Genomic DNA, 17,992 nt, shown 5'->3' on the forward strand with positions numbered 1-17,992 from the left:
GTTGAAATTTATGCCTATTCTGAATTTAAATATATCTTCAAGTATATTGTTGAGGTGTATATTCTGTGTCTTTTTCTTTTGGTATATTTTGTTAAGTGCTTTAAGTTTGCTTATTTTAATAGAGAAAAGTATGTTGTGTATATTTTTGATGTTTATGGGGTTTGTATCCCATTCTGTTAATAGTTTTTCGAAGTCATTTATATTTATTGGTATTTTGTTGTTGTTTTTGTTGTATACCTGTAATTTTCCGTTTTTAATCCCGTTATATTGCCAGTTTTTGCTGATCTGGAAGATTTTGTAAGTACATGTTTCTGGGCTGGTGAATGCGAAGTTCCTTCCATTGAACCGATTGTTTAATCCATAGGGATATAGGGATTTGTATAAAAGAATGAACATATCTTCCATGATTTCTCTTTGTGTGTTGTTATCGATAATGGTTAGAATGGCAATGGATACGTTGGCGAAGTCATGCATTTTGAAATGTCTGTATTCGATTTCGTTATTGTATTTGTCTGACCTGTTTTGAGCGTCTGTTGCAGTGTTTTCATCATATCTGTTTATTTGTGATCTGTGAAGGTTCATACGAAGGTGGAGCTCTGTACTTGTTTGACCGATGTATTGTATCCCACATATCTCGCATGTAATTAGGTAGATTACATTTTTGGTGTGACAGAATGTTGGTGCTTCTTCAGAATTTAGATGGTGTCTGTGCATGTAGGGACAGGTTTTACAGAGTTTGCTGTTGCATTTTTTGAAATTGAGTTGTTTCATGTGTAGCCCGATATTTTCATTGTTTAGACGTTTATGGGTTATATGCTTCTTTACTCCCATGTGGTGTGACAGCATTGTATGCTAAGCGACCATTGCTATGAAGAGACGGATCCCGTGTGGTCATATACGGTCCCGGGGTGCAATTACATGCGAGATATGTGTGATACAATACATCGGTCAAACAAGTACAGAGCTCCACCTTCGTATGAACTTCACAGATCACAAATAAACAGATATGATGAAAACACTGCAACAGACGCTCAAAACAGGTCAGACAAATACAATAACGAAATCGAATACAGACATTTCAAAATGCATGACTTCGCCAACGTATCCATTGCCATTCTAACCATTATCGATAACAACACACAAAGAGAAATCATGGAAGATATGTTCATTCTTTTATACAAATCCCTATATCCCTATGGATTAAACAATCGGTTCAATGGAAGGAACTTCGCATTCACCAGCCCAGAAACATGTACTTACAAAATCTTCCAGATCAGCAAAAACTGGCAATATAACGGGATTAAAAACGGAAAATTACAGGTATACAACAAAAACAACAACAAAATACCAATAAATATAAATGACTTCGAAAAACTATTAACAGAATGGGATACAAACCCCATAAACATCAAAAATATACACAACATACTTTTCTCTATTAAAATAAGCAAACTTAAAGCACTTAACAAAATATACCAAAAGAAAAAGACACAGAATATACACCTCAACAATATACTTGAAGATATATTTTAATTCAGAATAGGCATAAATTTCAACGAAAGCACTAAAAAAGAGTACTGCATAATCAAATACCAAAACCGTTTATACGACACAGTTAATATAAGTAATATCATAGATAATAACAAATGTTACCTACCCATCAAAACACACAAATAAATATTAGATACAGATACACCAAGCCAATTGACTAACCATCTGCAATTACAAAACACCATTAATAATATGAATGAAGGAGAACAACCTTGTCACTGCCAGGAAAGTAGATATAAAAAATTCATTAATACACATTACAATCATATAGTAACAGAGACCTCAATATTATCGAAGGCAAAACACTAAGAGAAACAATGAAAAAGGGTACAAAATTCAGACCCAACACCCCAATTAGGTTGGAAAATATTAAAAAATCAATATACACAGATCTGTTACAATTTGCATTCAAAGCCGCATACAAAAACAATGAACCCATAGAATCATTCCAATGTTGGATAAACGCCAATACTGAAAACATACTAGGACCATTTCAAGGAAAACATAACAAAGCAAAAACATCATATAAAAAACAGTCACTTAAATTTAAAAATTATCAACAATAAAATCAAAGAAATACAAAACAAATTTGTTATTACTAGAACCGACAAAGCAAGCAATAATTTCAGTATCATTTGCAAAAAATTCTACATAGAAGCCATCAAAGAGGAATTGCATGACAATGAAACATACAAGTACATAGACTCCAATCCAAACAGCATCAGCAAAAAAGTATTGGCCATGCATAAAAAGCTTAAAATTAAAATAGACAGAATGCAATACCCCTACATATATTGGATTCCAAAATATCACAAGATTCCTACGGGAAAAAGATTCATTACTTCAGGTAAAAACAGCTATATCAAATATACCAGTAAAATCATGGAAGACAAGTTAAAAAACATCAACAAAGAAATTAAAACACCAGAATTATCAACAACAACAAAGAATATTTGGATTATTTAAAAAAACAAAACAATAATATTAAATGTATAAACACATACGACTTTAAAACCTCTTTACAAGCATATCGCATGACAACCTAATAGAAGTACTACAGATATATTACCAAAAATATCACAACATACTACAATGCAAAAAACAATACTGGAATGACCTTACAAAAATCAGCGTCAAAGGAAACTACATTCTAATGGGAGGCAAAGTGTATTTACAAAGCAGGGGTATAGCTATGGGATCCAGCAGTTCTTGTGCCATGGCTAACCTCTACTTACACCATTATGAAAGTAACATTACGGACAGTTTAAAATTCTACAGATACATTGATGACGTAATAGTATTCAACCATGACAACTTTATAAATATTGCAAAGAATTATTACCCAGCAGACCTTAAAATAGAATGTACAAATCCGGATAACAACTTAAAAGCTGTCTACTTAGACAGCGAAATTACCATCCACCCAGACAAAATATATACACATCACCATGATAAAAGAGATCATTTTAATTTCGAAACAATAAAACTCACACACTGGGAAAGTAACATAGCAAAGCATATACATGGTAATACCATAAGAAATCAGACAAACAGACTATTACAAATATGCAACAATATAAATAGTGGAAATATAGCCATTAAAAAACTCATTATAACGCTGGATAGAAACAAAATTCCCAAACAATACAGTAGATATCACGTAAGAACTGCCATATACGCAAATATTAGAAAACACCATCCCAATGTAGACCCATATACTTTTATCAAAAGCCAACTAAAAATATAATAGTAATTACTCAGAAGAGTATCCCCTTATTTACTAGGTTTATTGCACTCAGGCGAGGCTCGTCGCCTGACTGCACTACAACCTATTGCCAAAATTAAACCCCCCCCCCCTCTCCCATAGTAAGAGGCTGTATATATGTATATAGTTTTGCCTCTGGACAAACAAGTGCTGTTACGCCTTGGAAAAGCGGTACCGGCACTGTCCGAGGTGAGACATAAAATAAATGTAAAAATATTGTAAATACACAACTAAATAAATTCATTTAACCTGCCACAAAACCACCATAATAGACCTTGGCCTGAAGTTCGGGGACTTCCGCCAAAACACCATCGGAACACAGGGAAACGCTAAAGCGACAAAGCCATAAAAATAGCCATCTATAAAACAAGTTAAGGGTGCGAAACATTCCTTTTTCGACTCGACGACCTCCAGGGAAACTTTCCTGATTCGACACTACGACCTCCACTTATACACATCAAGTAAGTAAAGTTATTGTAATTTTTTAAAAAACTCACCCGTTGGGCTTTGTGTATTCTATCACAGTTGCTGTAGAAATTATGGGATATTAATTCGGTTCATAATAAAGTTATAATAAATAATACCTATTTAACTAATAGCAATGGGAAAGGGACAAAAATGGGAATTTAAAAGAAACTTAGAATTCAGTATCGGACAAAATAGCAAAGCTGTGATAGATACAAACAGAAACGGGTAAGTAAGTAATGCATTACATCGAATGGACCGTCAATCCGCTCAAAGCCCCCGATGAAGTAGGGGATTGACGACCATGTGATGTAATACAAATATGTATAAAGATGTAATACAATAAATGTATAAAAATGTTTAATATTTTATCATTTTGTCATAAAGTAGTATTGCTACAGTTTTTCATCTATAATTAATATGACAATTTCTTTAGCAATACGTAACAAGTTGAAAAATAATAAATGAATAGGCCCTGGGCATTTAAGATAACCGAGTTTAGGCTAGCTTAAAGACCAGTAATGTATTAACCATAATACCTATGAGTAGAAAACACCCGTAATTAAGAAAATAAACACAATAAACCACAATAGAAAGATAAAATAATAATATGTACTCTGTTCGTACCCGGGCATTGCTAAAACAGCTACCGGGACAACAGAAAAATCTAGAAATAATTTAAGGAAAACCACTATAAAAGTATATTAAAAGTAAAATACAACATAAATTATCATATTACTAAAGAATAATATATATATATATATATACAGTATATGTAGTTTCATTAATTAATTTAATTTTCTTCATTTAGGAATTATCTTGCTTTGTCAATCGCTGCTATACAGTTGTCAAGGGTATTGTACATCAGTTGTCATCACTTCATCATTCATGTAAAAATGGATCACCAATTGTTGATATGACTGATGTTCATTTTCAGGTAATTTTAATTTTTCTTTCTTCCTTAGTGTTTTCGCAGTTTATATTTCACAATCGACCAACTAAGATCAACTAATCAGGTTAGACCTTTTCAGCCTTTTGCTGTGTAGAATCAGTGTCTGGAAGGAAATTAGAAACCATATATCACTATAGGTGAAACTTGAGTCATTAAATGTTAGGTTATTCTTTGTAATTAAGATAGTGAGATTGTTAATTTTCCTCTGGTCACCACATCCAGGTTTTATGATAACTATAAAGTTACTTATAACTGTGCTAAGAAAACTGATTTTATTCTTCGGTTCTCTATTAGACAAAGTGACATAGCCACTTCGGCGTTCATTTTATTAATTTAGTGTCTGTTAAGAAGACTAAGATGCATTTAGGGCTAAAGCCTCAAGCTGTGAGCAAATTTAGACTATCTATATATTAAGTGCAATAGCATCATTAATACACAGCCATTTCTGAATAAACAGAATATTTATAAGGTGGCATCATTTTAAGTTATATCTCATATTGTAAATACCTTCACAACGAGTTGCCATGATATTGCACTACTTCGAATAAGTAACGCTTCACCTAAGGAGAACACTAATGTTACTTATCCTCAGATAGGTACCACCACCCAGACGGCACCGTTTCAGGGCTATTTTGTATTTGTGTGGGATAATAACTCGACTATCCAGTTGTCCCTATTAGACTTAGAAAAGCAAAAAGGTAGAGGGAAAGTAATAGTAGGAGTGGAAGAGGAAAAGAAATGGTGTAGAAGAATGAAATGGACAGTAACTCCTTCAACTCAAAAACTCAAACTCCTCGAATAGGCAACGCTTCCCCAGTGGAGAAGCTGTTGTTGCCTATTCTTGGAAACTCCGGACATCATCATCAGGCTCTCCCTGGTGCTGTTTCAGGGCTATTGTGAATTTGATGTGAAAAAAAACCCATTGGACCAGATCAAACAAATGAATTATAAAATTCAAACCATTTGTCCCTATTAGACTTAGAAAAGCAAAAAGGTAGAGGGAAAGTAATAGTAGTAGTAGTGGAAGAGGAAAAGAAACATGTCGAAGAATGAAAGGGACAGTAACTCTTCAACTCACACCACTCAAAAACTCAAATTCCTCCAATAGGTAATGCTTCCCTAGTAGAGAAGACTGTTGTTACCCATTCTCAGAAACTCCGTGAATATCAGGCTCCCCAGACATGTTTCAAGGCTATTGGCCTATCATCAGTGGGTGGGCAGGTACGCAGGTACCCTGGTGCCGTTTCAGGGCTATTTATGTATGTATGTGAATATCTACTCGAATATCCACTTGTCCCTATTAGACTTAGAAAAGCAAAAAGTAGAGGGAAAGTTATAGTAAGAGTGGAAGAGGAAAAGAAACGGTGTAGAAGAATGAAAGGGACAATAACTCCTTCAACTCACACCACTCAAAAACTCATAACTCCTCGAATAGGCAACGCTTCCCCAGTGGAGAAGGCTGTTGTTACCTATTCTTGGAAACTCCGGACATCATCAGGCTCCCCCTGGCGGCACCGTTTCAGGGCTATTTGGCCCTTCTTCAGTGGGTGGGTAGGTACTCGAGTGATGCAACGATGGCAAAACAGTTATGAAGTATAACTCCACAATATGAGAGATGCCTGATGGTATATGATGTATTTAGACTAAGATGCATTTAGGGCTAAAGCCTCAAGCTGCGAGCAAATTTAGACTGTGTATATATTAAGTGCAATAGTATCATTAATACACAGCCATTTCTGAATAAACAGAATATTTATAAGGTGGCATCGTTTTAAGTTATATCTCATATTGTGAATACCTTCACAACGAGTTGCCATGATATTGCACTACTTCGAATAAGTAACGCTTCACCTAAGGAGAAGACTAATGTTACTTATTCTCAGATAGTTACCACAACCCAGACGGCACCGTTTGGGCTATTTGGCCCTTCTTCTTGCTTGCAGCTTGAGGCTTTAAACCTAAATGCATCTTAGTCTAAATACGTCATATACCATCAGGCATCTCTCATATTGTGGAGTTATACTTCATAACTGTTTTGCCATCATTGCATCACTTGGGTACCTACCCACCCACCGAAGAAGGGCTGATAGCCCTGAAATGGTGCCATCTGGGTGGTGGTACCTATCTGAGAATAAGTAACATTAGTCTTCTCCTTAGATGAAGCGTTACTTATTCGAAGTAGTGCAATATTATGGCAACTCGTTGTGAAGGTATTCACGATATGAGATATAACTTAAAACAATGCCGCCTTATAAATATTCTGTTTATTCAGAAATGGCTGTGTATTAATGATGCTATTGCACTTAATATATACATGTCTGTTAAGAATTAACAGAATTAGTGTCTGTTAAGAATTAAGAATTGTTGAATGATATTATTTTTGAAAAATAATATCATTCAACTGTAGGAAATTTCAAAAAAATTACTATAAATTCTTCAGTAAAAGATATTCATGCTGCTATTAACATAGATTTAGTTATATTGGTTCAGATTTATTTTGGTAAGATGTTTATGTGAGGGACATTGAAAACATTTCCTGAAATATATCATAAATAATTCTCTTACAGAAGGTAGAATGCAAATACACTAATCTGGAAGTGGTATATAAATTCTGATATTTTTAAAAGCTGACAAGTAGCTATTATGCATTGCATTTTGGTTTTTCTGCATAGTAATGGTAAAATGTCAGTGATTGATTAATGTATGTATTTTCTTTGATGAATAATATTTGTAGCTTCAGAAGAGCAAGTTTATCAGGAAGATATTTCAAAATTTTCACCAGTCTTCTGGGTAGATCAGTAAATTCATGGAATCCCAAACCGTATACTCAGTCTTGACTGAGGAGTTGGTGATCTGAACATGGAACATATCATATTTAGGGGGTCAGATGCCACCAGTGGGGCGTCTCCTTAGCCAGGTGGGCAGGAGCAGCAGTGCGTAGCATATGCTTCTTGATTAGACCAGGGTTCGAGCCCGTGACCACCAAATGCGGAGGATGCGGAAAGGTCAGGGAATGACCACCGCATATCCCCGGAGCAATATGGCCTTAGTTGCTAATGCTCCTAAAAAAAAAAAAAAAACCAAACAAACAAACAAGCCACCAGTGGTTTCCCCCGTCTTGTGAAGAAATATAGTGACACTGTAAAAGCCTGAAAAGTGTTGTGTGTTGTATATGAAAAGTGTTGGGTTGGGTTCTGTTGTTATGTTCTGGCTTTTAGCCGCAAGGCCTCTGGTGGAACCGTACATTGCCCATGCACACACTGCTAGGAGGTAAGACAGACTACCCATTATTCTCTGGCTGGTCTCTGACAGGGTCGTCTGAGCTTCCTGGATGGAGACCAAGTTAAAACTAAAAGGAGTGTGGGGAGTACAGAGTGTAACACAAGAGGGAGGGACGAAAATAAAAGTGAGGGAGATGTAGATGAAGGCAGCCCCCTAGTTAAAGGTGAAAAATAAGCTCCACCAGGCAAAAGGGGAAGGGGAAGAAAAGGTACACAGTGGCTGTGGTGATTGGCGTTGGTGTGGATTTAAGCTACAGATCCTACCCAGTCCAGGGACTGGGTTAGGCAACATCCCACCCTGGGAAATGAGGTCATCAGAGTTTGTGGTTGTCAATTCCTGGAGTAAGAAAACTGGTCCAGAGATAGTCAATCCAGTAGGTGCCACATCTGGGTGTGTGATCAGTCCAGTAGGTGTCAAGTAGATACAGTGGGTGTCAGGTCCAAGGATGAGTATAGTTCGGTAGGTGTACATTCAGGTGAGGCAGATCAAGGAACTTTATAGTAAACTTATTTGTCACTGTTGTTTTGGTTTGGTGGCTGAGCGAGCAGGGTTTTCCTCTGTTGAAATAGACTGCACAAAATGGGAGAAGGCTTTGAACATGGAATAGTGGAACACAGTGCAATCACCATGGACAATATATATAACTCCTTGTGATAACTATTTTTGCCATTGGGGAAATGCCCAGTCAAGCCAAAATTTTTGATAGTTACATGCAGCTCAGCTTGGCCAGTGCACAAACTCTTCAGATATATACAGATGGTTCAAAAACTGAGACCTCTCTACAAGCAGCAGTAATCCTTCCAACATCCACTGTCTCTGTCCTGTGTGTATGTGCCCTTGCCACTAAGATCTTCAGAAATTAGGCGGCAGGGCCTGCCAGAGTACTATAACAATCTACTAACAATTTTCTGAATGACATCGTCGTGCAATTGCCACAGAACTGTTTTGTAGTATTTCTGGTTTGTTATTTGACCATGTGGGACAAACTCATGATGAACAAAACCCTGTGAGTAAAAAAAAAAAAAAAAAAAAAAAAAAAAAAGTCTTCACATTTGATTGAATTTTTTTAGGCTTTGGAGAAGACTGTGCCTTCCATTGAGAGGACCGTGCCTTTGTTTCCAGATCATAGCTGTACACCATGATCTATCACCAGAAGTGATAGAAAAAAAAAAAAAGTGTAGGTCAGCAGTAGCAGCATATTGACATGTGAACAAGAACTCTGCTCTCTATGATGCTCTAAGGATGCAAGGCACAAACTTGGCTGAAATGGTTACATTCCTAAATGTTGGTTGACATAAGAAATATCAATTTTACTATAAATTTTGCAGACAATTAAGCATTTATCACTCCAGAAAGACTTGTGCAATTGACTTACTGGAATGAGAAGGGTGTAAAATGGTCCAAAATCTTCAAATTCTTCAAATGACACACATCTTCTCTGAATGTGCATTTAGCAGTTTGTGGTTTTCTGTTGCACCCTTCCTTAATTTGAAACAAAATTTGATATAAGTACACTGCTTGATAAAATCACTCATTTTAAAGATGCAGTGAAACATGTAAACATTTTCTATTCAATGTATATGCTAGTTCATTCTGATAAATATTCAGATAAATGAATTATTCATGTACATGAGTCATGAATGTGTTGTGACAACTTGTAACTCAATTTCATGATACACAGTTATTCTCCAAAAGTTTTGATTACATTTCACACTTTTATGTTATATCCAGGGGCGGCTCGTTCATAGGCACTGCGGCACTCCCAGATATTTAAATCTAGATATACAGTGAAACGGAGTTGTATGAAATTTTGTGAAGAACAATGCAACGCAATGAATATTTTTATTAACAGGACCCGCATATAGTATGTGCATCCTCATTTCAATAATAAACAAATTAAAACATGAAATTGTTTCCAACTTTGAAGTTTAATTAACTGTAGACCTCACTGTGCGCTGGGCAGTGACACATTTTGCATTCCAGTGAATATCTGGTAGTTGGTTGCCATTGGCAACCAGCATGTTGGCAACTTGCCAATATACATTTTTTATGGGTGAAATGAATCAATCACTGTAATGTGCACAGTGCAGATTTCATTGTTGACTATGATGGGTGTGTAACCACAATGTCAGTGTCTTTTTGTTATTTGAATCTTTGGTGTGGGACGGCCTCCATTAAGTAACTAAATAATATCAGTGTTAAGTCAATACTCAACATTCAACAGTGTAATTATGTGATTACAGCTTAATTGCAAATTGAGCTTGAACTTGGTAAGTTGAAGTTATATTAGGAGGTGATGTGTAAGTAAAACATTATTTCTACGACACATGATTTTGTGAAATTTGATTCCATCATGGCCTCCATGCTTCCCCATGAAGTAAATCGCGTGACAGTGAATAAACTTCAGCAACTTAGTTTTTCACAATTATCTCTCCAAGAAAAAAATGCAATTAAAAATGAAGGCCGTCCCACACCAAAGATTCAAATTTCTCAGCAGGGAATAAGTAATAATAAGAAATATATTTCGCAGTTTTAAAACTGCAAAATTATGGTACTAAAGGAAAAGTTGGCTTTGTGATTGTGAAGTTAAAAATGCATTCTTTTGTTTTCCATGTTTACTGTTCGGAAGTGACTTAACGTGGACAAAAAGCGACTTTACAAACATAAACAGAATGATAGGAAAAAACTCTAAAACATGAGAGTTCAAAGAAACATATTGATAATGTGATTTCACTGTTACTTTTAGGAAGCGTAAATATTAAAGAACAGCTTAGTGAACCCTAGACTTTCGATCTACAAACATAAGAGAAAAGTTACCAAGAATTGTGAGGTATTTTCTAAAATAACAGACTGCATTAAATTTTGTGGACAGTTTGAAATTCCTTTACGTGGACATGATGAAAAGGACGATTCTAAAAATCCAGGGGTATTCAGAGGATTAAAAAATTTCACCTGTACATTAGATTCAAATTTAAAGAACCATTCAGAAAGTAATGCAGCATTTAAAGGCATTTCAAAAACTATTCAGAATGATATTCTTGACTGTTTGCTGCAAATATGCTGGGATGAAAAAAAGAGAAATTAAAGAAGCTTCATTCGTAGATGCCATGGCTGATGATGCAACAAATGTTTCAGAACATATACAAATGGTAATTGTTCTGAGATATGAACTGAATGGAGACATTTTTGAGCGTTTTTGGAGTTTTCTCACTCTGGAAAACCAAATGGCAGATGGAATATTGAAGTGCATTCTAAATCAGTTAGACATAATCCTCGAAGGAAATACTCAAAATACTCTAGCTGAAGTTCTTGGTGAACTAACAAAACTCATAAAAGTTCTTTTGACCATTCCGATGACTACTTCAGAGACTGAACGCTGCCATTCAACATTAAAAAGAATAAAAACATTTTTAAGGAGCACTATGAATGAGGAAAGGCTAAATGCTCAAGCAATGCTTTCAATAGAGAAAAGCTTGGTCAACAGTGCACCAAACTTGAATGAAAAAGTTATTAATCTATTTTCATCAAATAAAAACCGAAGAATGGATTTTGTTTTTAAATAAAAGTTCAATGGTAAATGTCTAGTTAATGTTTTGTAGTATTTTTAACTTGCTTATTATTATAACTGTGTATGTCTACATGTCTTATAACCAAGGCAATTTAATGTAACTTTAAGACGCAGCACCCCACAAACATCAGAGTCACGAGCCACCACTGGTTATATCTAATAGCATTATAACTATGAAATTGTGCTTGAAACCCCAACTTTTTATTTATAATTCCAGCATAATAATACTCTTTTTTAAACTTTTTTATAATAATACTTTTTTACTCTTTATACTTTTTTATAATACTCTTTTATAAACAGGATTGACATCATTGTAGAAGCAGGATGACATCTCTGATTATAACATTTATATCTGGAATAAGTGGAAGAAATGAAATTGCAGTTTGGAGTTTACTGTGTGTTAAAACTGTTTGATGAAAATGTCTTTTATGGACGTGAAGACTTTTTTTTTTTTTCTAAAGAACAAGTATTTAAACAAAAAAAGAATAATAGTTATTTATAATATTTCTGCTGTTAAGTACCCATGATGTTAATTGCAAATATTCTTAAAGGAAGAATCTAGAATTTAAAATGTACATGCAGTATATGAATCACATTATTTACTCTAACACAGTGTTCACCGTAATGTTTATTGTTTTCTTATAGACAGTATATAGGCATCTTGGAGCATTGCTATCTACTTTAGTAATATTAGATGAGATTATTGATTCCCAAGTAACACTACGAGAACATTGGACTTTGTACAGGAGAATGATTGGAGCTATTCACCATGATCCTTCAAGATTTGGCATAACAGCTGACAAACTTGTAGACTTTGAAAAGCTTGCTTCAAAATTAGAAGTGGAACTACTTGAGGGAAAAATATTTCAGGTATGTTTTTCAGTTTCTAAGATATCTGCAAATATATATCAATAACTGTTCATTAGTTGTTACAAACATCATCTTAAATTCAATAGAATTATCAGATCATTTGTCAGGTGGTCCAATGATAATCTGTTAATACAAATTAACATATCATCTGTTAATCAACTGTATGAATCTAATATTATAACTCACTTTTGTAAAGCTTATAGGAATATATATAACCTGTATAGAAATTGATTTATTTGAATATACAGTGTGATATGAATTGCCATGCTAAATATACAGGATAAAGAGGAAACGAATTACACATTAGAATGAATCTGCATAGATCCCAACTTAAATTATAAAAATACTAAATTTAATAATGAATTAGAATTACAGCATTTCCAGGTGCATGATTTCATGAAAGTACAGATTTGTGTTCTGGCCTTTGTAGATAACACAGATAAAAGGGAGATTATTGAAGATGTCTTTATATTAGCTAATAAATCACTAAATCCATATGGATTAAACAATAGTTTCAATGGTAAATGTGCCTATAACACATGAGCTGTGTGTTTAGTCTGTTTTATATGGTAAAAAAACTAATAGCATATTATATGACTGACTATTGCCATTCAGGACACATGGAACATAAAGTTAATAACAGGGTTTTAGCTCATGTTGATGATGTAGGAAATTTTAGATTACTGATTAGTAATTGGGATTCTCCATCTTTGGAAATTGTCATGTGTAGTGACATTAATATGTCACTATACATATTATTTAGGCTTAAACATATTAAATTAAGAGTATAATTTATTAAGAGTGTATAAAAAATATACACTTGAAGTGCCTACTTAATGATATTTTTAAGTTTAAATTAGATACTAATAAATTTAATAGTTGTAAATTGGAATACTCTGTAATTGAATTTCAGAACGAGCTATTTAATTATATACCATGCGATACATTAATAGGAAAACTACATTATGCTTTTCCTGTCAGACATACTAAAATTAGGCATAAAAATAATAAACCTTTTGGTGCATTGGCTTGTAACTATAAACATGAGGCTACTCACCCACTAACTGATGATAGAACTAACTGTATTTGTAATGATGAAGAATTTAAGAATTTCATAAACCTGTATTATAAGCATATAATTACTGGGAATCTGGATGGAATCAAATATGGGGAATCTAGGGATTTTATGTCATATAGTTTCAAATTTAGACCTAACATTTCATTTAAACTAAATTAAAAACATATTCCGATTTATTTCAGGTTTGTTTTAAATTGTTATATAAGTATGATATTCATTTTCGAGGAATTACCGTGCAATTCAGCTGCAGGAGAGCACCCTTACAATGCTCTCCTGCAGCTGAATCTTACTTGTTGGCATCTTCTGAGCAGTTAATTCCGGGCCAGTCCAACACTGTAATGCCAGCATTTCTGAGGTGTGACTGTATCTTAAGGAAGAAAAACGAGGAAAAACATTGGTGTAAGTATGTTTTAAACTTTGTAAGACAAGAAGACAAACTCATCATTAAATCTAAATAGCATAAAACTTACCAATTTTGCTATGTGGCAAAGTGCTGAGTCCTGTTGAAAAATGCAGTTTTGGACTTCTGTGTGGTGATCTCTAATAATGGGTTTCAGGCATTCTTACAAGATAGCAGTGTAGGTTTCTGCATTCACCGTTCCATTAATAAACTTAATTCGCCCTACCCCTTTGCTTGCTATGCATCCCCAGACCATCTGACTGGCAGGGAACTTTACAGTTGGTGTTATGCAGTCAGGATGGTAAATCTCCAATTTTCGTCTTCTGGCATATTGCTTCTCATCCGAGCCATGCAGGTTGAATTTCGATTCATCAGAAAAGATGACGGTGTCCCATTGATCTTTTGTCCATGAAATGTGTTTTAGCTCAAGCAAGTCGCTTCTTCCTCATTTGTTGGGTCAACATAGGCTTCTTCTTGGGCCGATAAGCATGCAGACCACATTCTGAAAGCTGTCTTTGGATAGTTCGTGCACTTGTTTCAACACCAGAGGCCATCTCAAAATCCAGTTTTAGATCAAGAGCACTAGCATGACAATTACAAAGGCATAACCATTTCAAATATTGACCTTGGGAAGGCGTAGTCACTCTCTTATGGCCTGGTCCAGGTCTTCTCTTCACATCACCGGTTTCATGCTTTAATTTCAGCACCCGGGATACTTTTGACTGGTGGCAGCCTATTTTATCAGTGATAGCCTGGGTAGAAAGCCCTTCCTGGGACAGAGCAACAGCTACACTTTTTTTCCTTGGTATCAACTGAACATATTGAGCCATACTTACACCTCTGCAAAACAGGATACTAATGAGCGTGTATACCATTCCAATGCCACATTTATAGAAATGGCTGATGCAATACCTTGCAATTACTGTCTGATGCAATAAGAAGCGTTATCTGACACAATACCTTTGCTTTGCGACAAACAAAATGACTGTAATCAAAAAATATCTTATACGTTTCACTACAAATGTTACTTTTTTTTAAGGTGATGTAGTTTTATTGTCTGCCACTGTATGTATAAAGCTACTACAAAAAGGTTTAATATTAAGAAATCAGATTATAAATATTTCAGTATAATGATACTTGAAGCAACAGTTAAAGCAACTAAATGAAAATTTTATAATAGCTCCAACTGATAAAGCCATGAGCAGCTAGAGTATTATATGCAAAAGGTTCTATCATGAAGAACTTAATTATTTAATTAAGTTTTTTTAAAATTAGTTACTTAAAATAGTAATACTTATAGGATCATTAATAGCAATCTGAACAGCATAATTGAAAGTTTGATAGAATGACATAAAAAATTAAATATTAAAATTAATAATGCTAAATTCCTGTATTTATACTTAATACTTAAGTTCCATAAATCCCTAATTAAGTTTAGATATATTACTTCATGTAATTATGTTAAGACACCTAGTAAAATATTGGAAAATCTGCTTAATATTATTATTAAAATTAAGATTAGCATTTGCAGTAGCAGAGGCATATGATGCAAGAATGCAGGCTTATATAGCATCAGCCAAATAAAAAAAAAAATAATAAAAAACCTTCCTTTTTCACCCATTTATTCCCTCCAAATGCATGTCTAGTTCTGCCTTGAACTTATTGTAGAATTTCACTACGAAAGGCTGGAAGTTTGTTCCAACTATCAACCACCCTCTGGTTAAAGACAAATTTCCATACATTTATTCTACAATTGTCTTTTCTCAATTTGAATTTATGTCCCTTCAGGTGAGTAATTTTAGCAAGAGGAAGAATCCCATCATGCGCAAAGCATTCAAGGCCTTGTACACTTCAATCAGATCACCTCGCAGGTGCCTAGTCTCCAGACACTGCAATTTGTGGAACTTAAGCCTATCTTGGTAACAGCAACCCTTTGTTCCATTTAACAATCTCATTGCTCTTCTCTGTACTCATTCCAGTAGCTCTGGAGGCCTCCAGCTGACCTGTACTGCATACAGGCCTCCAGACCTGTATGCAATACTCAAGATATGGCCTGACCATTGCCTTATACAAGGGGATAATCACCTCCTTATCCCTTCCAGAAAAATTTCTATATATTGTTGACAAGACCCCATGAGCTACTCTTGTAGCTTGTCTACATTGCTCAGAAAACTTCATATCTGACTGCACCCCCAGGCCTTTTTAATTCTCCACTATCCTGAGTGTAGTACCACACATTTGGTACATTACTCTGGGGTTACTGCTACCCATGTGCAGTATTTTACATCTGTCAGTGTTAAACTTCAGTAGCCACCTCTCAGCCCATCTCCTCAACTTTTTTAGATACTGTTGCAGTAGCATACTGTCATTACTAACCCTGCCAACCTTTGTATCATCTGCAAACTTGGACATTAACCCTGATATACCTTCATCAATATCATTGATAAATACAGAAAACAACAAGGGGGCCAACACTGAACCCTGGGGAACTTGCCCTTAATGCCATACTGCTCCAATTTGTACAGTAGTCTTCCATGTGCAACAGTAATAGAAACTTTCCTAAAATCCAAGTATATGATATTAAAAATATTTTTTGCATCCAATCCTTTGTGACCACATCATAGTATAAAATCAAATTTGTCAGACAAGACTTCCCCTTAATGAACTCATGTGTCTGAACTATAATTGAACTCTTGTCTAGATTATCATGCATGCTTCTTTAACCAGTGACTCCATTAATTTCCCTGGAATTACAGGTCTGTAATTCCAGGGAAATTACAGACCTGTACTAACAGGTCTGTAATTACTCGTGTCACCCTTTGTGAATTGAGGACACATTTGCACTTCTCCAGTCCATCGGGTCCTCCTCTGGACTGGAGATGTGCAAATGGATGACCTGAGTCCAAGGAAATTTTCATAATTATGGCTAAGGGTTTGCTTACTTCTTTTGCTGCCTCCTTTAATATAACTGGATAGATTCCATCCACCACAGGTACCTTCTTATGTTTGACTTCAACAGTTTCTCTTCCACTTTCTTCTCAGTTATTACAAAATCATTTCATTTCCCATTGGAGTTTGATAAACTTCTAGCATCCGCTTTCCTAAAGAATTCCTCTTGTGTGGCTATAAATGCTGAGAAAGTGTACCTGCATACAGAATGTTCAGTATGCTAATATATGTTGCTTAAAATTGATAGTGTTTCTGTATATGCTCAGGGATACTCTTATAAAATCAAACTTTAAAATATAATTTATAAATTGGCTTTAAATAAAAAAAGCTTATAAAATACAGTTTATAGCAATACATATGTGTTTTACTAACTTAACTTTATCACTTAGTATGTAATTTACAATATTTGTAGTGTTTTTTGTGTCGGTTATTTGTTGTAAATATAGTATTGCAAATACGTCACTTGGAAGTTTGAATCATGTAGGTTGGCATTAGTTAGATAAATTTATTATCTGTTAAAACTACTTAGAACTTATAAACATAAAAGCATAGCGTAACACTTAAAATATAAATTTGAGAGGAGATACGGAAAAGATATAACATATAATTTGATAGGGGATACGAAATACATATACCATAAGCTTGACATTGCAATATATATATATTCAGTAATGTAAACTTTAAAGTATAACTGGTGTATAGTGTTATTACTGCAGTAGGTATATAAGTTTAGTGTAGTATTTTTAATTATATTGAATTTGAACAGAAATTATGCCTTGGACCAGAGCAGCAAAGCAAAAGGCCCGAGAGAGAGAGACAGAAAACTGAGAGGGTGGTTGACCTCTGAATCACAGCCTTATGAATTGTACTGCTTATTTGATGTTTGCAGAACTAGTGGGAATGGGACGTGATATTGCCAAGGGGGTCTTTGTGTGTGCTTAATGTCATGAGTGTGAGGATATTAGGTACCAACTCAACATTGTTGTGGGTGTTTATGAGAGTTTTAAGAACAGGATGATACCATTGAAGGATTAAAATTGGGGGCCCATCCAGTTCTCAGGCACTTGATCATCAGGCAACACAGTGGCAACCCACAAGGCAGAATGCACTGG

At 34.8% G+C, this 17,992-nt stretch overlaps 1 protein-coding gene across 4 annotated transcripts in view; it reads left to right on the forward strand.

The window, feature by feature from the left end:
• SWIP (strumpellin and WASH-interacting protein) overlaps positions 1–17,992 on the forward strand; it is a 496,362-nt gene that overhangs the window by 71,175 nt on the left and 407,195 nt on the right. For all 4 annotated transcript variants that reach the window (XM_090381778.1, XM_090381779.1, XM_090381782.1 and 1 more), the window contains exons 4-5: positions 4,593–4,718; positions 12,229–12,453. In XM_090381778.1, the coding sequence (XP_090237904.1) occupies positions 4,593–4,718; positions 12,229–12,453 (351 nt within the window). The remainder of the gene's footprint in view (positions 1–4,592; positions 4,719–12,228; positions 12,454–17,992) is intronic.

The sequence above is a fragment of the Mastigoproctus giganteus genome, chromosome 9 (genome assembly GCF_048544385.1).
Source record: "Mastigoproctus giganteus isolate SK-2022 chromosome 9, ASM4854438v1, whole genome shotgun sequence".
Lineage (NCBI taxonomy): Eukaryota > Metazoa > Arthropoda > Arachnida > Uropygi > Thelyphonidae > Mastigoproctus > Mastigoproctus giganteus.